At 37.3% G+C, this 23,077-nt stretch overlaps 1 protein-coding gene across 3 annotated transcripts in view; it reads left to right on the top strand.

Annotated features, from left to right (window-relative positions):
• Window positions 1–594: 594 nt before the first annotated feature.
• ETV1 (ETS variant transcription factor 1) overlaps window positions 595–23,077 on the top strand; it is a 68,136-nt gene continuing 45,653 nt past the window's right edge. Inside the window, exons 1-5 of one of the 3 annotated variants that reach the window (XM_087774047.1) lie at window positions 595–780; window positions 1,307–1,440; window positions 2,223–2,310; window positions 4,080–4,127; window positions 14,039–14,092. In XM_087774047.1, the coding sequence (XP_087630173.1) occupies window positions 1,396–1,440; window positions 2,223–2,310; window positions 4,080–4,127; window positions 14,039–14,092 (235 nt within the window). In that variant the 5' untranslated portion in view covers window positions 595–780; window positions 1,307–1,395. Of the gene's footprint in view, window positions 781–1,306; window positions 1,441–2,222; window positions 2,311–4,079; window positions 4,128–4,314; window positions 4,648–14,038; window positions 14,093–23,077 lie in introns of those variants that run through there. The other 2 variants (XM_087774039.1, XM_087774058.1) reach the window with 2 other exon arrangements.

A 23,077-nucleotide genomic window follows, 5' to 3' on the forward strand; every position in this document is an offset into this window, starting at 1 on the left:
CAAATTCTGTCCACAAAACCTAGAAACTATGTCATCATAGTAGAAATAACAATTGCTTTCTATGATTCAGCTAAAAAAAAAAAAAAAAAAAAAAAGGCGACCGCGCTGAGATGCCACCAGATCCTGACAGAGCTGTGCAAAGTCTCCGCCGATGTGGCGTGAGCCTCTCGCCGCGCTCACCTCTCCCTCACCTCTGGGCTCCCGCGAAGTTTTGCGGGACCGCTCTGCCATCAGAAAAGCCGTGTGTGTGTGTTGTTTTGCTTTTCGGAGTCAGGGTGGCTAAACTTTTTCTGGTTTTTAAGATAAATTATGTGAAGGGAGGGGGTTGCCCTGCCCCACGGGGGGTGTGGGGGACGCGGTGTGCCCGCCGCAGGCTCCCGCGATCCGTGTGGCGACTCCGCCACGCGCCCGAGTTGCGATTTCCGATCCCCGCCACCTCCCTCCCTCCCCCCCCCCCCCCCCCCGGCGGAGGAGCCGCGGGCAGAGCGGGGGCTCGCCCCCCGCGTCGGCAGCAGGGCCGGGGCGGGGGGCGGCGGGGCCGGGGCCGGGGCCGGGGCGGGCGGCGCGGCGATCCGGCGGGGGGCGCGGGGAGCCAATGGGCGGCGGGGATCCGCCGGCGCGGCTCGGGGGCCCCTGGAGGAGGAGGAGAGGAAAAACCACGGGATTGAGCTCTGTCAGTGGCGCTGGCTGCTTCCAAGGGGGAAGTGCCGGGGAATAATTAATGTTTTTATTAAATTTGGAGGGAATTTTTTGCAGCCGATCGCCGCGCGTGGCCTTCAGGTGGGTCCTCCCCGCAACTTTGTCCGCCGCCCCGCAGGATTGCGCGGTAGTGGGCTGCACAGGCGATCCCGGGGGGGAGAAGGTGGCTCGGTGCGGGGGGGGTGGTGGGGGTGGGGGGTGCGTGTGTGTGTGCGTGTGCGCGCGTGGCTGCGGCTGGCGGGCGCTGCCGCCGCCGCTGCCGTGAGGTGCGCGGCGAGCCCCGCCGTTCGCCATTACGAGTTGAGCACACGTTTGCGAGAGTCGGGGCTGCCACTTGCGCGGATCGCCCGGGGGATACGGCGGGGAGTGTAAATAAAACCCTGCCTCTCGCCTTGCTTTCTGCTGCTGCCTCGAAGTGCTTTTGCTCCGTGTTTTCCTGGCAGAAGCGTGTAAGCCAGGTGAAGGCAGAGAAGGGAGGGTTGTTTTTATGAATGGGACTCTTTGAGGTTAATTAGCTATGCAAATTCAAGCAGTTCATTCATGGCTGCTTTTTTTTTTTTTTTTTTTTTTTTTTAAAATCTAAAAGCCATCTTGTATTCCCCTCTAGGCTGATTGGAGTCGAGATCCCGAGGAAATCTCCAGATCAAATGCCCAGTAAATAAAACACTGAGCTAAGACTTGTGGAAGAGCTGCAGAATGGATGGATTTTATGACCAGCAAGTGCCTTACATGGTCACCAATGTGAGTGATCAGTTCAAAGTTGGTGTTTATAAACTTGACTCCGACTTATTTCTGTGGGGGAGTTTTGCAGCCAGAGTATCTGCTTTGTTACCGCTGTAGGGGTGATTCTTCATCTGGGAGCTTTGCCTGCAAGATGAGCCTATCTTCTTAGTTATTTCAATAAAGCATCATGCTCTTTTAAAGACAGTTTTGGGATGATTAAAAAATCATGCACATGATTAGTGGATGAGAGAGGCAAGAGCAGCAACAGCTGCGTTCAAAGTTTCTGGCTGTGTTTGCCTGCAATGCTCAGAAGAATGAAGTTGAGGCAGACGTTGTTAACATTTTTTTTTTTCCTCTTTTTTTTTTTTTTTTTTCCTTTCAGGACTTTGCAAACTATGTTATAAGTAACACAGGGAAACAAAGCAGTCTATTATAATTCATATCTGGGTTCTCCTGTGTAGCTTATGCAGAGGGGATTTATATGCTATTGTGTAGGTTTGTGTACTTTAGATACTAAAAATACATGGTATTGTGTTACTGCTTGAACACATTATATATGTAACTGTACGAATAGATGTCTACATAGATAGATAGAAATGTGTTGCATTTAGACACAGGAATCTTTTGGAGGATGTTAGGTCCTCAGCAGTATCTTTTGCTAGAAATTGGAGGCTGCAAGACGATCATTTCCCTGTTTGAAAATGTAAAGAATTCATGCCGGCTTTGAGTATTCTTGATTGAAAAAAACAACAACCACAAACCCTCAGATTTCTAAAGTAACTGATCTTTCCTGTTTATAGAATCCGCGTGGGAGAAACTGTAATGAGAGACCGACAAATGTCAGGAAAAGAAAATTCATTAACAGAGACCTGGCTCATGATTCAGAAGGTGAGGGCTTGTTCTCCCCCCCCCCCCTTACTAATGCAGAGAAGCTTTTTGAAAGCTATTTATTTATTTATTTTGGAGATAAATATATCTAGATCGATCTGAAATAAACAAGACAAGAAAATTACATTTACTACTGCAAAACAAACTAGCAAAGGCAATAAACTGATAAAGTTGATATTCTTTCCTTGACTTACCCTGTTGCATTTTAGGTACTGCTGCACATGTGGCACACGGATGTCATGCACTGAGGCCAAGCCTTTGCAGCATCTGACACAAGTCATGGCACCTGGCTTCTTCACCTTCGGGCTTCTTGAGATTCAGGGCTTTCCTCATTAGTCCCATCTTTTAACATCCTTTTCACTGATGTGTGTTCACTGGTCGTAGCAGGAGTGAGAATGCCGGTGTGGAGACTGTTAGTTTTCACTCTAGCTTTACTGTAGAGGTAGTAGTCAGGGTCCTGGTGTCTGGTAGCCTGTTTCTATTGCTGTGTAACACTGTTAGGGTTAAAAACCCTGGCAAATTCGGTTAAGGAGCTCTAGAGTGGATGAAGTTTTGGAGGGCCAAAGATTTTGTAACTTAGTCCCATCAGTAGCCACTCACATGATTGCTAGACTACAGTTCTCAAGCTACAATAGCTGTTAACACTTCTTTATGTTACAGGGTCAGTATAGATGCTACGCCTACACCCCTGTAAGTACATAAGACACAAAGGAAGGTGTATAGGGGCCTACAACTTACCACTATATAAATCTTATCAGGGTGAAGATACATTGATACACTTTTCCAAATCCCTACTTACTGGTTTGGAAAAGTTTATTCTAGGGTAGATTGAAAAGAAAACAACTTTCTGTTTTTCAGTTAAGTGATTTCCCAACATGAACCTGAGGTATCAGTCCACAGGATAAATGAATAGCCTCTGTCATTTAAGTGTATGTAAATAGTTATCTGTCAGCATTCATAAAAGAGGAAGTCTCTCTCAAAATACAGTAAATTAAAAATAAACCATTTGTCAGTTCAAATATCCTACTTAGTCTTAGTAAACAGAATTTTCATAACTGAGTTTCTGAGCTTTGCAAGTAAGCCGAATGCTGCTCTGGTTTACATCCGTTATAAGCAATTGATTTCAGTGAATTGCAAAAAAAGATAAGCTGCTGCATAACTCAGTCCATGGAGAAAGTGGTTTCACTTTTAAAAAGTACAGTAAGTATAGCATAGAGGAAATAGTGGTGATTCTCTTGTCATACAAAGTAAAACATAAGGGGAAGTACAAAAGATTTCCCATTTCTGTTTGCTATTGCAGCATTTCAGGTCTTTGCTTCAAAATTTTTATATGATAGTTACAGCCCTACTAATAAAAATACTCAGTCATTGCTCAGGTAGAACTCCCATTGAAGTCCGAGAGAGCTTTATCAGATATTGCAGGAGGAGGCCCGAATTGTATAAGGAGAAATAGTTCACCTGTAAGAAAGATTACAATTTTAAACTTTTCTATGTATTGCTGAATAAGCCTTTTATACTATGGAGCTTGGTTAAGATTCTGGTTATTTCAAGAGTTGGTAAAATAATATAGTAAGTACTTCTTTTTTATTAATAGGTGTAGAAAAATCATTAACTGCAACCTGAAAATACCTGCGTCGTCTGTATGTTTGACTGCCAAAATAGAATTCATGTACATTATTCTTCAGGAAAAATATATTTTCGAACATATTTTAATCCTATGAAGAGATTAAAGGTGTGAGTCTTTTATCCATGTCTTCATCTTTTTGCAGAACTCTTTCAAGATCTGAGCCAATTACAGGAGACATGGCTTGCAGAAGGTAAGGGAAAAAACTGCTTGTAAAAAGAGGAAAAACAACTCTGGAGGGGAAAAAAAAAAAAGTCCTGAACTTGCTGTCTTAATGTTCAGCCCAATTAATTGAGCTCTAAAAGAGCCACCTCATGTGTCATGCATACATTAGAGCCTCTGATGAGTTTGTCTTTGGGGACTCTGGGGCTGCTCTACCCAGTGTCATCACAAATTACCAGGAGAAATTGCTTCCAGCTCACAATCACATCTGCTTTTGGCAAGAACTAATGCACCAAGACTTCAAGTTCTAAGCCTCTGTTCAGATTTTAATTGCAATTGATCAGGTTTATATTATTGTACCTCGAGAGACTACATACAGCCAGAACTGGGCTTGCTGTTTCCTTTAGAGCAGCACATATAATTATTTGGTGTTCTGGTGGAGTACTTTTCTGATGGCAGAAATTAGTTTCTCTGGGTTCATCGGGACGGGATGCTTCAAGATTTAAGTGCAAGTGTCTTCTTTCCACCTTGTTCACAACACAGAACATTAGGTGTGTATGGAATACTTAAAAAGTACTATTTCTTTTTTTTCTTTTTTTTTTTTCCAGAAACCTTTAAATATTTTGCATGTTATTTTTGTCTTCGTATTTGTAGTTGTGAGATTGTGTACTGGGTGATGAGAAAACTGGCATCGGTCTGTTTTACACCTGCTTGTGCTTTTAAGTATTTCAAATAATCTTGCAGAGCACATTCTGCTGAAGCGAGAAGGTTTAAGAACAATAATGTAGAAATCTGAATTCAGAGTAGCTGTTGAGAGATTCATTTAACAATAACAAAAAATGAGCTGCTGCATTAAGAGAACTTTAACAAAATGCAAGGTAGCTTTCTGCTTGTTGAAGTGTATTTGTTCTCTTCAGCAATATTTTCTGATTTTTTTTCCTTTGATATTTACAATCCTGTTTATGTCATGAATAACGATTTTTATGTATTGTCTGTTCTTAATATTTCTGATTGAAATTTTTATGTAAACTTCTGCATCTGAAATAAACATGATTTTGATGCAAGTTAACATAATCTCTCCAAATTTATCCTGATTTAAATGAATGTGAGTATTCACATATATTTAATTTTTATCCTGTACTGGACTATGCACAGTTGTTTATAGAATAGATGTTATGCTTTTTTTGGGAAAGGAGGAGTGTTGGGGTGAACTGCTTGCTGCTGGTTTTCATAGAAAGAGGGAAATATTGCTGATGACTACTTGCCTACATACTGATTTTGTTTTAACAGCTTTATATATAGTTAGTGAAGTTCTTAACCTATAAGTAAGTTGTGGGGTATTGTTTATTTTGCTGACATTTTTATTCTCCTAGCATTATTTTTAGCATGTGGTTATTCTGTGTGCAATCAAAAAGTCCTCTTTAAAGTAATGGATCAGAGGATATATTTTTATGAATTAATATGGTTCTTTTCTAATCATTGAAAACAGGATGTCCTGTACTAAGATCATTTTTGTAGTATAATGATCAGATACAACTGTAACTGTCTCCCTGTGGTAATTTTCCTAAGGATCTCTTTATTTTCTATCATCTCATTCATTCTAACAAGCCAGAAGTATGTTAAAATGCTACTCAAAAGATACTATTTTTTTGATGGAGAGGAGAACTTTTAGTTTGATTTTTCACTGGCATGGATGTTTTTGTTTCTGAAAATGATTAAATTTCTTTGATCATAAGTCAGAAAAATACAAGCAGATTCATAATGCATGTGCAGATAGTAATGTAAGTTTGAAAAATAATATGGAATGTAAAACTGGTTTAATCATTTCTGTAGGTACATAAGTGACTGTAATGGCAATTTTTATTCTGGAGGCACTGCTTATTTTAGACTAGAATGAATTGTTTGAAAGCCTTTTTTTCTCTTTAGCTGAGTCTACTTCACTTAATAAATTTAGATAGGTTTTGAGAGAGAAAGGTGTCTAGTCCTGTGTCAGCTAGGTTGAGGAACCTTTGTAAAAGCAGATAGCATCATCTGGTAAGTATTTAAAAATGAAAAAAAAAAAAAAAGTTGCCTTTTCATGTAGCAGAGGATAATAACGCTAAATGGTGTTATATTTTTCCACAGCATATTACAAATAAATATTACAAATTTTTCAGTGTTATAGAAATATTTTAAGAAATCTGTGTGTTTCAGGCCACGCCATGGTTTTAGCTGTTCCATAAAACACAAGCTTTGCACAGCTTTTCTAAAGGCTAGACTAAAACTGAAATAAAAAGTCAAGATGAGAAAATAAAATATTGAGCTATTAACTTGATCCCAAATTTTTATTAAAAGAACCCACCCAAAACAACTTTTGGTAGTCTTTATAATATACTAGTGTTTGAGTATATTCTAGCTCTGCTGAAATGTCTACATGATTGAGCTTAGCCAGGAAACAGATTTTGAAATCAGACTTGTTTACCCATTGCTAGATGTGTCCATTTATGTTCTTCTGGACCTTCATAGGCTAGAAGTCTGCCAATTTGGCAGCATCGGTAATGTTTACATATTTCTTTTCATAATGCTCTGGAGCCAGGGAAATGACCATGAAATTTTAAAGCATCTTGACCCTTTTTAAGAAAAGCAGTGGCAGCTGACCAGGTTTCTCCCACGAGTTCAGATCCCCACTGAGGAGTAACCAGGTCAAAAATCTACTTATTAGTTAGGAGAAGAAAGTGAGTTGCATTTTATGACACACAAAAAATCCTTGTGGATTTTTTTGTTTTGCTTTTCCTGAAACTATTCTTACTACATCACATCTTTTAGCCTGGAGATTTTTACAGTTAGTGTCACCTGTGAGAAGTTGGTGGCAAACAAGTAAACACCAAAAAAATGTATTATTTCCTGATTGAAAATGGTGGGAGGTTCACATGTATTAAAGAATTATTCGAAAATGTAAACAATTCAGTAGCCTCTAATATTTTATTACTCCATAATTAACAAGCTGAATAGTACTTTCAGAAAACCTAAAAATGTATTTCACTAGCTGCATACTAGATTTTTGTGGAAATGAGTTTTGCTTCTTACTCTGTGTAGTATTAAATACGTAGAAAAGAATCTAAATTATTTTGATGTAAAACTTACTCTGAATAAGGTTCCCTCATGGCAATTGTTATGCAGGACAGAAGATAGATTATAACTGTTTCCTGATGCCCTAAATTGAAAGTGGGAAGCCTTTAATAATTGTTTCAACCTTCAAACTTGAAAGGAAATAGTTAAAATTGCCTATTGCTAACCAAGGAAAATATTATTCAGATATTATCTTTTGTTTTATATTTAAATAACTTGATGGCAACATTTTGTCATGATAATATTATAAAATGACTTTATTGATTCTGTATATTTGGAATCAGATTGGTTTTGGCCGATAGCAATTGTTCAGTGAGTTGAAAAAAATGGTTCAAATATTAATCCAATGTTATCTCATCATGGTAGCTGTTACTTCTTATTCTGGAATAAAAAGAAGAGAGAACAAATCTTAGTGGGTGAAAGTCTCCTTTCCGTTGTGAAAGCATTTGGGTTTGGGCGAATAACAGATTAACAAAAAACTCAAATTTTTATTTAAAATTACTCTTTCAGATACTAGTTTCCCCTAGAGCTTGTTAAAAACATGTAAAAGGCATCCCAAGTAAAGACAAATAATGAATTTATGCACTAGATCTGCTTCTTAGAGCAACAGATAATACGCTTGTCAGATGGTAATAAACTGAGAAATAAAATACAAAGTTCTTTGGGTCACTTGAAAAAATACAAAGAGATTAAGTGAACAGTAAGTGGTTTGAAATAATAGCTACAGGTAATGGGTTCATGCCTCTACTGCAGCTTAGCTGCATTTGCGTGGATGGCTACTACAAGCTACCAGTGTTTAAAAGACAGTACCTGGTATCTGAAAGTAGGTTATTCTCTCAAATAATTAATACCCAGATTTGGAATGACCTTTAGGAAATCAGTTTCTGCCCTCTGTTTTCCTGTCATGAAGGATGCACCGTTGTCACAGTGATGTGTAAGCTAGTGTTGACTTCTAGTTTATTTCTTAAATGAGGAGGTATGAAAATGAGTAGTTTCTAGTTCTCAAAGGATTATTTTTAATTAAAGAAAGTGGTAGATCTTCAAATATTAGTCTAGTTAAAGTGCCTTCATTTAAATCAGTGTAGATGTGTAGCAGCTTAACTAGCTTTCTTCTGCCAAAAAGCTGTAAAATTTACCCACTGTAAGGCAAATGCTATGTAGCCATATTCAAGAACTATCCACGTTTCTTTAGGCGCAAAAATAGTCAAGAAATTATAATTTAATACCTCCATGGCTGAAATCTGTCTCATGGGGACAGACACTCTAAAAAGCAGTGAAAAGATTTTCATTTTGGAATTTGTAATACAGAGAATAGCTGCCTTTTTTTTTAATTTTAGTGATCAGACATATTTGCCTTTCAGATACTTATAACTCTTGATCTTAAATATCTGTGTACGAGAAAAGTTAGATTAGGCACAATGGGGGGGAGGGAGGGGGTGCTCTTTTAAAAAGAAATCCAAAAGAAATAAACCCACCAGAAATCTACAAGTCTGAAAGTCTGTTGTGTAGGAATAAACTTGTTAACAATCTTGTTTGCTGGAAAAGTAGATGCCTTTTACTCAAAAATTTTCAAAGGCATAATGGGGTTTGTGAACTGTGAGGGCTGTAGCTATGTTAAATGTGAGTGTTCCTTTTAAGCTAACTTTTTTCTCATTTTTAGTATAGCAGCAAATGAAGAGCAGATTCTACAAACCCATCTTCATATTCCTAGGGATTATTCACATAAGGAAGAATTTTGCGATCTGGAGCTAGTTTTGAGCTGTATTTAAGTTTGTTAGTCAGAGCATCTCACTTTATGTAAAAAGGGTTTTGGGTTGTTTTGACAGCAAATCCAGTGCTTATGGGAAGTAATATTTTTTACCATCTTGAAATTTGTCACTGTTTTGCCTTCTGAATGCTCCTTTGTTAGAAACAGTTGTTCCTGTGGGAAAAAAAAAAAAACAAACAAAAAAAACCAAAAAAAACCCAAAAAAAAATCAACCAAACACCCCCCTCTTCCCCCCAGCTCTTTCAGGAATACTTAAAATTTGTACAATCTTTCAGATATTCAGAAGTAACAATGAATCAAAGAAAACTCAATAGACTCATTACTGTTGAGGACTGAAGTCTTACTTTAGCTGAAGCCAAAATACTGTTGTTCATATATAATTCCCTGTCAATTTCAATTTCTTTTGCCACTTTGAATAAATCATTGATATTTTAAAGTGAATTGCTCTTAGCTCTAGAAGTGAAGCTTGAGGTCAGAGAACACAGTACTGCAGGAAGTGTTCTGCTACCCAAAACAAAGTCTTAAGTGAAGTGAGGAGGTTTGCAGCTTCTTGTTTTTCTGGAAGGTTTCCGTTTTTTAACAGCAACACCTTTCCCTGGAGTGCAGCTGAGCTTTTGGAAGCAGTTTGTGATTGGGAGAAGGAAGAGTTAAATTTAAGCCCTTTGTAGTTCGCTTAACTTTTCATTTATTAAATACGTTCCTCAGCAGGTCTGTGCTGCATCTTGAGACAAAGCAGTGAAATCAGTGTGTTTATGCCTAAAGTTCAAGTTTACTTTGCTGTAGCTTTCTGGAAGGGTGTGACATGAAAAGCTTGTGGTTGGGGCCACATGGTTCATGCTGGACTGTGTTTTTGTGAATGGAGGCAGAACTCCAGTTCTGACTGCTTGTCTTGAGGAATTGCTTCGGAGATCAGCTGTCTCATTCACTGGCAGAAAGAATGACTCATACATCTTCTGCCTTGTTTGGCTCCAGGTCATTGTTACAGTGGATAGAGCTGGTTTTAATTAAATATTAACTCCTTTTGTCCTGGATGCTTGTTAATGGGGGCTTTTTATTTTTGTTTACTTGCAATGAAAGCAAGCTAACAGGCCCTAATTTTAAACTTTTTTTTTTTTCCAAATTGCTTTCCCTTTGCAAAATCGGCTGTCAGTTCAGCTTTTCAAAGGCTTTTTAAAGCTGTAAAAACTACAAACAAGTATTTTTGTGCTGTGAATGTTTGCTTTTGGCAAACTGATTTTAACTCAGTAGGTAGTGAAACTGTAAAATCTAAACTGATAATATCCTCAAGATCATTATTAACATTTCTGTACACTTCCCAAATCCTCTTGAGACATTATAGCTATAATCAGAAGAAAAAGAAAACTTTTGGTAATAGTCTAGACTGAGCTGGATAGCTTATGCTGCAGATGTTCTCTACTTCAGGAGTTTGAGACTTGATGACTCTGAATGTGGAATGAACTAATGTAGCTGCTTCTGCTATTAGCAGTAAAAGCCACGTGCTTAATATCCTTCAAAACCTTTTATTAGTCTTTTGGAATATACTTGCCTTCTCAAACCCCCATAATTAAGTAGCTCAGGGAAATATTCTCATTCAGGTAGATGATCATTTCAGAGATCTTTTTCAATTTTCCTCTGAATGGCAAAGTAAAAAAAAAAAAAGTTTTGATGATTTATGCATTGTGTCTTGTGTTGAGTACGTTAACAGAAGACCAATGAAGGTTTTATGGCAGCCTTGCCTGAATTGCAGTATTTGTGAATAAAAGAAAAGAGGAAATGAATGGCATACGTATCTAAATGTGCACACAGTTGCAACGCTGCAAGTTATATTTTCCTTTCGGAAATTCAGGTTGAAGCGTCTTTACCTGTCTAATTTGCTACAAGTCTGCCTGTAATTATCCAAACTCAAGGTACAAAAGCCCTCTTCCCTTTGAATAGTAATGGGATGATGTATCCCAACAATTTGCCCTCTTCCAGCAAAATGCTGGTGGAAGAAGTCTGTGTATTGGGCTGATGATGGTTGATTGCATTTCTGCAGTATGATCGTGTGCAAGTTTCAATTCTGCTAGTTTAAAAATAGTATCGGATTAAACAAAGGAATAATTTAAGTTCTCATTTCCAACGGTTAGCGGGTCCTTTTAATTTCTTTGTATAGGCTTGTGGGCTTGTTTCTAAGGTACTGATGCTACTAAAATTAGATTCCAGTAGGAAATGTATGTTCCTGGGTTTAACATTTTGGATGTTGTTATTTGTTTTGTTTATATTTGGCAGAGTTTTAGACACTTCTTAACTTGCTGTATTCCTTTTCCTACAGAGGCTTTTAAGGCTATGTCAATATTGTATTTAAAATACATTTTGACAGCGTAGTCTCCACCTATATCTAGAGTACTGATAAAGTGATGCGCCTTGATCTCTGTTAAATATGCCTTCATAAATTTTGGTGACCCATGAATGAAGTATATTTTTCTTGTTTACTCCAGACCAAATCAGGGGTAATGACAGTATCTCTAAAGTAATATACTGGTTTTCTGTGACAAGTCAACCAGATGTATTTTATTTTTTCTTACTCTCTGGCTGGAAAAAAAAGAGCTCATTTACTGATATATACATATCTCTCTACAACAGATTTGTTCTGGAGTAAGTCAAGTTAAACTGGTAAAACCAGAACAAAGCATCGGTAAAGCAGTCCAGTGTGCAGAGTTCAGTCTAGAAAGTTATATAAGATTGCTGTCCCAGTTCTGCAATCACTAAATGTAGCTTCCTGATTTCAACAGGAGGGGTTTTGTTTTCTTTTAGCCTTTTTCGGATATCCGGGATTCACAAAGTAACATATATATATGTGTATATGTATAAAAAATGCATGTATGTGTATAAAAAATTAGAGTCATACTAGCCTCCTTACTGCATTTAAAAATGATAGCTGGCTTAAGAAAAATGCGTGGGATGTGTCTTCTGTAAACAAGAAATTACTTGATAAAATTACTTTAACTTTAAAATTACTTTAACTCTGAATGTACTCAAATGTACTTCAAAAACAATTGGAAATGTAAGAAATCATTAGGAACTGATTTTTAAGTAGGATACCTTGATTTCATAATTGGATTCTTCTGTGACAGTCAAATATTTGGCATTTTTGTAAGGAAAATGCTTAACATTTGCATGCAGTGAACTGCATGAAATGTCAGAAATTGCAGAGTGCTAGTATTTGGACTCATATTGTGCCTGAGTTCATTTCTGGTAAAAGTCCTGTGGTTTCTCTGGTGGAAAGAGAAATTTAATGCATCAAAAATACTGGGAACATTTGGTTTGGTAAAATACGTGTTTTATACAGCTTCAAACTTTGAGGAGCTCGCATGTCCTCAGAGGTACTGGTTTCTTCTAAAAGGGTAGGTTATTAAAAAAAACTAACAACAAAGAAACAATAGCTATGTTTTTTTTCAGAGTAATGCTAATTACACTTCGTGTATTTATCTTACACTTCTTTTCAAATCTGTTTTTGCAGATTTCCCAAGGTCATTTGTTCTTAAGGGGTATTTGCTGCAATTAAGACAGTAGGACTTTAAACATTTATTTTAAAATGGAGAGCAAATAATTTTTCATATAATGAGCCTGATTCTGAACTCTTTACCCAGGGGAAAAAAAAAATCTCTCAGTTAAGTCATTAGAAATATTTCCTGAGTAAGGATTGGAGGTCTGGTCCATGAAGAGTACTGTAGTGCACATTCAAAATAATTGTGAGTAATTATAATTAAACATGTATTTTTAATTCAAACAAATTCTGTTAAAACTGGTAGCAATTGCACATATATAAAGGGGAATGTACGCTTCCTAAACTTAGAAAGTGTTCAGAATAGCATTAAAGTTCTATTTTATCATTTAACGTATTTAATGGTGTGGGTAGTTGCTGTTTCGACAAATGATTATATAACCAGTATTTACGTCTCAAATCTTGTTGGGTAACCAGATCATGGCAAATGTTAACTTTTAATTAAGATCATATGAATTATTTTCTCGTGTTTAGACAAGAACTGTGTAAATTGAAATATTTTCAAACAGATAATTTTATGTAGCTTTGCTGTGATGATTCTGAGTTAGTGTATGTTGAGGACAAGGTGACAAAGTTCAGAAACAGTAAGCTGGATCTCTCTCGGGATGTACCCAGAACGAGTCGTTCTCCTAGGATGCCGCTTCTCAGCGTAATGTTTGACAGTTATTTGAATGTATTCACCTATAATATACATTCAGTGGTATTTCAGCTTAAATGGTATAAATGAGTTTACAACACAGTATGAGAGATGGCTAATGTCTTAGATATACAATGAAAAGGAACTGTGGTATCACAGACGCAAAATTATGTATCAGCAGACCGTGAAACGATTGTATTTTATAGCTCAGGTTTGTGATGAAAGTTTCCTAAAAGTGAGGATGTTCCTACACAAGGTGAATGGATGTTAATAATGATTCTTGCTTTAAGTAAATATTTTTTTTTTCGATGTCTGAAATTTTCTTATTGAACCAGGAATTCTGTGGTCTTGTAAAATAGTTCTTTTTGAGTTTTTAAAACAATAACAAAAAACCTCTACTGTGTTGACTGACTTCAATGAAAAATTGGAATCGCTTTTGAGTAAGCCGAAGGTGTGGTAGTTTGGGGTTAAAGATGCATAAGTGTTAAACATTAGGATTTGGTTTTATGTAGACTTTGATGCAGATATTTTGAAAATGAGCACTGATGGATTTTACCAGTGGCATGGTAGGTCCAGACCCTCATGCAGGGAGTGAGGCAGTGCCAGTGTCAACCACGTCCTCCCATCCCCATTGCTCTGTACCGGTGCTGCTCTGGACTCACACTGCACCGCACAGCTTCACCCCAGGGTTTATCTGATACTAAAATGATGTGCTTGCCTGATTTTCATACTCGACAATGAGAAAAAAAATCCGAGTTTTAATCTTGGCTGTGCTTCAAATTAAGCACAAGAGTCTTTATTTATGCTTTAATGGCTTCTTTTAATTCTTTCCTTGTTTTTGTTTTTTGTTTGTTTTTTTTTATGTTTTTGTTTTCCTTTCTTCAGCTCAGGTACCTGACAATGACGAGCAGTTTGTGCCAGACTATCAGGCTGAAAGTTGTAAGTATAGTATGAAACATCACTTTCTTAAAAATATGTATTTGTATATTTATATTTGGGTCTTCATATTTGTCATTTATTGTGTCATTTGTAGTCATGTGATAGCTCCTTTCGCGGGTCGGTGACATCAGCGTGATGAATAGATAAAGTGGCATTTTGACGTGCAGCCTAAAGAAGTTGTTTGGGCTGAAGGTATAACTTTTAGCAGGGGGCCCTCTCCTGTAATTCCCACCCCCCAGCCCCAGGGAAGCAAGGAAAAACTCACATTGTGGAGGTGGAGGGAATTTCTGTGTCCGTAGAGTAGAGTGAGGAGAGGAGTGTGTTGAGCCAGTATGGATCAGATATGGTGGGACATAGGAGGCAGCTCTGCTGAGCAGAAATCAGGCTGTTCAGTATGTTTTGTGTATAAATAAATAAATAAAATTCTCCACATAATCAATCAAATTCAGCCACTGCTGAAGCATTTGTAGATGGTCTTAGCATGTGGCATTTTGTTGTTCAAACGAAATTTCCCTTTGAATTAACAGGAGGAAGCAGGAGTTACATTACACTGGATGCTTTGCATTGTTTGCTACTTTACTTAACATGTCCCCAAACTTACTTTTTTTAAGCCTGTTACCCCTCAAGTCTTGCCTTTACCTGCTAAAGTGCTACTGTTCTGTTAAACGCTGGGTCCCCTTCACTGTACCTGCTGTTCTGTGGTTTTGGGTGGTTGCAAGGGTGTAGTAAAGAAACGGCATGAGAAACATTATCTGATGAAGTCACAGACTTTTTGGAGCTTCTCTATGCATCTTTCTTCCTCATGGCAATGCTTCTCTCCATCATCAGAGGTCTCTTCTAAACAGTGTCTGCTGATTGCAGCAGAGCACATGGTAGCTTTTCTGTCTTGCTAAACAACTTAAATAGTTTATCCTATCAGAGTGAATTACTGCAGTTCACTAAACCAGATAGCTGTTAAATACAGCATTCATGTACTGAAATGTTAGGATTAAAATTAGAGAGATTAGAAAGAATTGCATTAAAATAGTCCTTAACCTAAAAAAACAAATTCAGACTTGTTGAGTTTTCTTATAAAACTTTTAGAGGATTTTCTCCAGTTATTTAGAAACTGTTCTAAGAAGAATTTATTGAGAGTATTCATAACAACATTTTGAGGGGAAAAAAGAAAAAAAAAAAAGTTTTTTTCATCCCCTGGACTCTGATAGTATACCTGCACAGCAACAATGTATTTTTGTTTTTCTCTAGAAGTTCGTGTACATAGACCAACCAACAGTCATGGTCACTTTTAAATTTTTAAAGTTGCCCTTTGTAACAGTGGTGGGTTTTTTGTTTGTTTGTTTGTTTTTTTACCTCTGGCTTCAAAGACTTTTTTTAAAATTAAATTATAATATGAAAGCCAAAACTGTTCTACCAGTTGAAAATCGGATACCTTATCCTACTATGGAGCTGTGTCCAAATATAGTCATGTATGCATACGTCCTTTGTGTAAGAGTACAAAGTTCAGTTAGGGCTTCTATTAACCCACAATTATCGTTACACAACAAGTCAATGATTCTTGGAAGATAATTTGTGAATTGTGAATGAAAAGCTCCATTGAAGCTGGTCGCTGCTTTTGGTGCTAAAGAAATTCTCCTAATATGGCTATTTTATTAATGCTGTTAGCCACAGCTTACACAGTATTATCAAAGGAACATTTATTTCTTCATTTCAGTTGGTTTCTTTATCTTAAGTAAAGGTCAGGAGAGCTTCCTGGAGAGTTACTCTGGCAAAGGTTATGGAGTTTGAGACATATACTTGGATATAATGTATGTAGCTGTGGGCTCTGCGAAACAGGAACGGAGATCAACATAACCAAAGCCATGGGGAAATTACTGCTGCTGAAGTAACACAATTGTGACTGTTTTCTCTAGGATCCAAACCTGCCTTCAAACTCCATTATAATGACTTACTATATATAATCTAGAAGTCTGTACAGTGCTCAACCTGTTACTGGCAGCAGCCTGGCAGGAGCACTTTTTTTTTTTTGCCTTTTTTTTTTTTTACTATTTTGATTTTTTTTTTTAAACATGGGAGAGGATGGGCAAGCTTTCATAGGTTCAGTATTGAATACACTTAATTGAGCCAAAAATGGTGACGGACAGAAGTATAAACCAGTGAAGGAGGTCACGGACGCTTTCTAGTTCAGGGGCAACCACACTGTGGTCACCCACCTGATACAAATTTCACTTATGGAGCTGTATATAGGTAGGGGGGTGTGTGTGTGATTTGCAGAATATGTAAAGAAAACTGAAGTGCTCCACCGAGACAGTTACAGTCTGCAGTCCAGGTACAAAAATTAGTGACATTTTATTTCTAGCTTCATTGCTTGAGAAATGGGCTTTAAAACTGAGGTAGATTTGTGGTCTTAAATTGAAACTTGTAACATTGAAAGGAATTGTAAGAAACTTCGGTAACAGTAGCAGTACTGGAAAGCTGTGGTTAAAACTTTCTTGCCTAGAAATGACCAAGTTAGTCAACTCTTGAAGCAAAGATGTGGAAGGCAGCGGAGGAACTGATACTGCCAAGAACATGTGCTGTGTCCTAGCACTGAGCAGGATTAAATGCCCCTTAAAGTGCCATGCATTTTGCGTTTCTGTTCTGCAATAATGATTTTAACTAGTGAAACTGCACTGGTATTAGTAACTAAGGGAAACATTTAGTTTAGATTAGATATACAGTTCACTTTATCCACTTAGGGATTTAACTTCAAAGCTAGCTTGGGACCATGAATATTTCAATTATGAGTTGCTATTAAACTTCAATCAGTTTTTGAACAGCAACCATAATATATATATTTATAGTTAGGTGTGGGCTTTAGATATTATGAGTGAGATCAACAGCTAGCATAACTTCGTATGATATTATTGATGTTAGTGGAATTACGCACATTTCTACTAGCTAACGATCCAGCATGTCAGGCTTCCCCTTAATGCTTTAAACTTCAGTTTACCTATTTAAAGTTGAATTTGTTTTGTTACTCCATTATGTCTTCTGGAAAGAGGTCCTTCCTACCATAATAATCTTAGAAATGTCGGCACTTGCAAACGTTTCTTTTTTGTCACAGAGTCCAAAGCCCCATCTTGTCCATCCTGTATTATATTTTTATTAAATATTTTTTTTAACTTTGGATACCTATCACAAAGAACATTTTTGTAGTTTAGCTCAGAGTGAGCAGAATGAAGAGTAGATAACAACTAGCCTGTTTGAATGAAATTTGAAAAACAAATCACAGTTTAGTTTCTTGTAACCTGCTTTCTGCAACAACTGAACTTTTTGAGTTCTAAGGGAGAAAAATGGGTATAAGAGATTTTTTTCGGCTTGCAATTACACTGGAAAAATACTGCAATTGCATATTAAATAGTGTAATTTTCTTACTCTTGCATTTCCATTCTCATAAGAAATAAAAATTCCCCAGAAAGAGGGAGGAATCACTTTTACAGGCATTTACTTGGAAATTCTCTGTTAGGGAGGTTGATTTTGCCCCGTTCTGAATCCAGTTCTACGCTTCAACTGACCTGTTTGCTATATATTCAAGCGACTTCCTAATGGCTCTTCTTTTAATAATTATGTGAAAAGTTGTGTAAAGCAAAAATGCAAAATCTGTTTCTCCAAAAAGATGAATGCTTTTTTTTTTTAAATCAGCGTTCTGTATGTGACACTTTTTGCAAATCGTTGTCTAATTCATAAGACTTAGTTAAGCTGTTTTTCTGTCCATATAAAGTCACTATTCACGTGTCGAGAGTGGTGACCTGTGCTAACTTCCTCAGATAAGGTTTCCTATTGTTTCAAGTCCATTTTCATATACTGAGGAGGAGCCAGATCCTGAACTGGTTGTAATCAGTGGCGAGGCTTTCAGATACTGTAGAACAGCAAGGACTTTCCAATCTAGGAGTAAAAATGAATAAAGTGTTCAGTTTGCTCGAAGTCAATAGCTGTTGAGGTGAAGATTGCTTGCTCCCATTGTTTGGATGGTTTCTATGACAGACACAAGAGGAAGTAGGTAGGATTTGCTGATGTTTAAAGGATGTAGTTGGCAGAGAAAACTTGGTATTGTCAACAATACACCGATTTGTAATTCGACCTTGGTACAATTGGTTATAAATGGGGATTACGCTGCACCAAACCCGATTGCCTGGTGTCTTAATAGCATGATTGTGTTTTGTTCTGTTTTAATAATATGTATTTACATTGTTCTGTTCTTCCAGAGTTTTTTTTTCTTTTCTCTTTCTTCTTTTGCCCTAAAATGTAGGTTACCCATTTAAAATTCATGATAAACTCCAGTTATTTGCTTTTTATTTGTTATTGAATTTCTGCTAGTGAGGATTTGTGCTGTGCTTCGCCTTCTTGATGGGTTTCCTTCTTTCTCTTTCATTTTGTTCCTGTATTGTTTCCCTGACCATCACAGCCTTAACTTAACACTGCCAAGGGGTAAATGTTAATGTTAGACCACAGCTGTTGACAGTAAATGGGAAGGGCTGGCTGTAAAATCCATGGTCCTCCATGTCTGATTAAACTTTAAGATAGGAAAAATACTTTTTTTAGTAGTGATTTTGTTGCTGATCTTTCATGACCTTTATTCTTTCTCTTACCTCTGTTTTTTTCCTCCAGGTTTAGCAAAGGAGCTCTTTCAGTGTAGATGCCAGGAGCCTTAAATTATTCAGGGATGTGCTTTTTAGATGCTCTGGCTTGCAATCTTTAAAAGCCTGTTAAAGAGAGATTCTTTACATAGGTTTCAGGTAGCTATATTCTTCTGTCATTTTAACTAATGGCTTAGGATATTCCAAATGCAGTTTAAATGAGGAAAAGCTTTAATATTTATTTACATGTTTGTAGCATACAAAATCATGATTTTTTTTTTCCATTATCAGATGAAAAATGCTCTGTTTATTTTCTTTTTTTTTTCTGTGACTTAAATTTCAAAAGCGAATTTCAGAACTAGAATACCATTTCCTGTTTGCTTTAGTATAGCAAGAACTGGCGAGCAATTGGTAGAGGTTAATTTTCACTTATTTTGACATATTTTTGAGAAAAAAACCCACACGATTATAACAAAATAGAAAACACCAGAATAATATAAGTTCTGATGGGCCTACTGAAGTCAAAAGGAGATCTGTTTATTGGGTTCATTTTTGTTTATGATGCAGAATAGTTTAATTTTGCAGCTTCTAGAAAAAATTTTAGTGGACTGAAAAAAATGACAACATTTTTTAACGTGATGATTCACTACATAGGCAGCTGGTAGTCATGTCTTGGTAGTGCACAATGTCCTAGAAACTGCAGTTGGTAGTGTTCTGGTTTTCTGTGTGTGGCAAGTTGCACACGCCACCGTGTTTTTAGGGGTTTTTTGTTGATTTTTTTTTTTTTCAAATTTCCTTTTTTTCTTTTTTAGAGCCTCTGTGGCTGGAATTGCCTTTTCTTAAGTGTAGCTCTGCAAGTGTGGTGCTGCAGCAGGCAGTCGGACAAATATCCTACAAGGTGGTGCTAGTTTTTCTTGGTGCTTAGCTGTTCCCTGGTAGGGCTTTCTGCTGCAGCTGTGTTTTGTTTCTTGCCACTTGTCTTGAAACTACTTCCTTTGGTAGGTCAGACGTTGTCAAATACAGAGACATTTACTTGTTTATTTTAGTGCATGCCCAACTGTGACAGATTCTTTCTAAAGGGCTGTGAGAGTCGGGGCTCTGTGGTTTGTGCCTGCCCTTAGCTTTGCATGACCTTGGGCACGTTGCTTAACATCTTCGTTTCTCGGTTTGAAGTAGGTACAGAAATGCATGTATCGCTCTGCTGTGAGATATACAGCTTTCTTAATGATCACTTATCTAGAGATCTCAAAAGCATTCTACAAAGAGAGTCCAGTGCAATTGCTGTTGTAAGAGCTGGAGAGGTCAGACTGAGGAGTCGATGCTGACCACTTTATCTCCCTTCATAGTTGCCTTAGATAGCCTCACTTCTGTCATTGTGTCCCTGAGCACTTGTTTCCTTTGTTTAAAGCAGGACTGAAACTGTTACCAGCTGTTAACTTTTTTTTTTTTAATTTTCATTTGAAAGAAATTAGGAATTGATGTCTTTTGGAGAACTTTGTGGGCTCATTTTGTGGTTCATCACCGGGCATTAGCCTGTGCTAATATGGATTGTTTTCCTTCTTCTTCCTCTAGAGCATTTTTGGAAATATTTAAATTTGCCATAGTCGTGACCTTTTCCATAATTGCAAGATTTAATTCTTGAAAAAGTTCTACCAAGAGGCAGACTGTTGACCATAATGCCTTTAACTTGTGATCTTAGTAGTAGAGAATTTGTGGGTTTGCTTTGAATTTAATAAGCAGTTTCTGTTTGTTTGCTTTTCTGCTTGTGTTCTTATACTAAATCTCTGGCTTTGAAGGTGCAAGGACTTCAGGTTCTCCTGGGTTGTTGTAGTGGTAGTGGCTCACAGATTGTGTAAATAGTGATCATGGCACTAGCATTGTGAAACAAATGACAAGACCCCATCGAGTACATAGCTTTTGATTTTTAAAACTTTTAAAGTGGAAGCTATTCTTTTCAGAGTGCCGTGCATGCCGTGATGTGAATTTTATTGCTAATGAAAAGGTACCTCTGGGCATCTCAGCAGAGACAGCAGCCATATGATGCAGATGTAGTTTAACTGCACGGGGCCCCTGTGAGCCTGATGGTCTCCAGCTCTCTGGGGCATGGAGGAGTCCAAGCAGCTGGATAGGGCTCTTCATGTGGGATTTTGTCCCCCTGTCTCCCCCCTGGCCTTCCACTGGCATGTCCCCTCAGCCAAGCTGACTTCAGTTCCTTTCCTCAGAGCCCAATCCTCGTTTGCCGTTTTATTGCAGATTAAAGGCTTGGGTTGCATGTGGAGGTTATCAGCTAATGAATAAACTTCAGTCATCCTGTCCTGTGATAAATCTGTCTTGTAGATCAAAGATGAAGCATGTAGACCTTTTTTCTTTCAAATGGTAATTTCTTAAGGCTGTCAGATCCCTTCCTAAGGTCTGTTTACATAAAAACAAAAACATTAAACATATTTTATTCAAAATGTTGAATTTTCAGTTTTGAAAAAACCTTCTATTTCCTCTCTGAGGAAGCCTCCCCTCTTCCCTTCCCCATAAGGACTCTGAAGATCCCATCTGTGGAAATACAGGCGAGCCTCACATTGTAACTTGTAGGCATGGCAGTATTTTCTTGACACTACCGTTATTTCTGTTTTAAAACAGATAGTTGTTTAGTTAATTTCATCAGGAGTATGTATATGTATTAGAGCCTCTGTTCAGTTCCAGTTGTATTAAACAAAGTACGCAGAAAGTTGTTTCAACTGTATTTTCACGCAGAAACCAAACAAGGCAGATTGAAGGGTCTTCGTGATTCTATTTTGATACAAAACTGTTATTCTCCTTAAACTACTTTCCATGCAGTGTTTTTGCAAAATGTGTTTTGTATTCCAATTGCAGCCTAAATAATGATTTGAAAATCCATAAGCTCTGGGATGGTGTAAAATAAGGAGGCAAGCTGAGTTCATCCACTTCTATTTATTTCATATGTTTCTCTAGGTAAAATGTATTTACAGTCTGTATCATTTTTTGTCTTTTTTTTCTTCTGCTTGCTGCCTCAGCAACTGAAGACAGAAGTCAGGCTCTCCCACAGACTGCCGTGAAGTTTTCAAAGGGTATAGCAGGAAAAAAAGGGAGGAGAGAGTGACAGTCCTCAAAACATCAGTTAAGGATTGGAGAGTCTGTGACACATTCATGTCATGTAGGACTGATATCGCTAGCCGACTGTAAGCATGCAGGAAAAATAACCTTTGTTTCAGGTTCTGTGTCCTTTTGTTTTGGTCCTATGTATTTCAGTACTGGGAAGTAATTAAGGTGGAACCATTTATAAGCTGATAAATATGGATAAATTATGATATTTATTTATTTTTTTTATTTTTTTTAGTTTTACAAGTCGTCAGTGTTTTTTCTAGGAATGATCTAAACCTAGTCTAAACTGTTAAATGGAAAACTGATTACTTTTTCAAGGCATGTGCTCGTCTTTTCCCTGAGAAGGATTCTTTTCCTTTCACTTATTCTTCACGTCCTCCCTGTCTTCAATACATTACTCTTACCTGTTCCTGGACTATAGTTTGACCTTGATGAGGTGAATAGAGAAGTGAACTGTCTTGGTAAAGGATATCTTTATTCTTACATATCTATTTGTTCTGTAAGCTGAGGTTTATGCATGTTAGAAAAGAGTGAATCATTAGCAAGTTTATTTCTGGTTGTCTTTTTTTCCCGTGGCTGTTTATGAACTTATTCAGCAAATGTGGTTGCCAGTAAGTTAATGTAGTGAAATATTTTTTAGCAGTGACATTTACTGCCAAGTCCTGCAGTCACTGAATTGGAAGGTTACTGACTGGCCAGGTTTTTGTCTTTAAATTTATATATTATGAATTGTCATCAAGGACATTTGAAAAATTACATGTGCAAAAACAATTCCCAGTCTTGCTAATTTGATCCTCTTTGTTCAAATGTTGTTTCCTTTTTGCTTCTAATGTATACCTAAAAAAGATAAACAGTTTAATTTTTTGTAATACTCTGTCTTCATGCTGAAATGGAGTGCAATGTTTCCTTATTAATCCATCCATAAATAAAATTTCACATGACCAAAGCACTAACATAAATGGAGACAAAAGAGACTTTGAAAAGTGTCAGTATTCAGTAAAGACCAAAAGTTTCAAGCATTTGGGATTAGAATTTGGGAGCTGCATTTATACAAGTGTATGTGTATGTACACAGTATATACTCAGTGTGTATATATACATATTCTGTATATACATATATGTGTATATATACACGCATAAATGCGTATAAGAAATACACACACCATGTAATTGTCAGTCTTACTGATTGCATGCATGTGTAAAATAATCATACAACTTCAGGAGCTATTGGCTTCAGAAAAAATGTGCAGTGC

Source organism: Nipponia nippon, unplaced genomic scaffold (genome assembly GCF_047370975.1).
Source record: "Nipponia nippon isolate SJK-2023a ecotype South Korea unplaced genomic scaffold, ASM4737097v1 scaffold_1, whole genome shotgun sequence".
Classification (NCBI taxonomy): Eukaryota; Metazoa; Chordata; class Aves; order Pelecaniformes; family Threskiornithidae; genus Nipponia; species Nipponia nippon.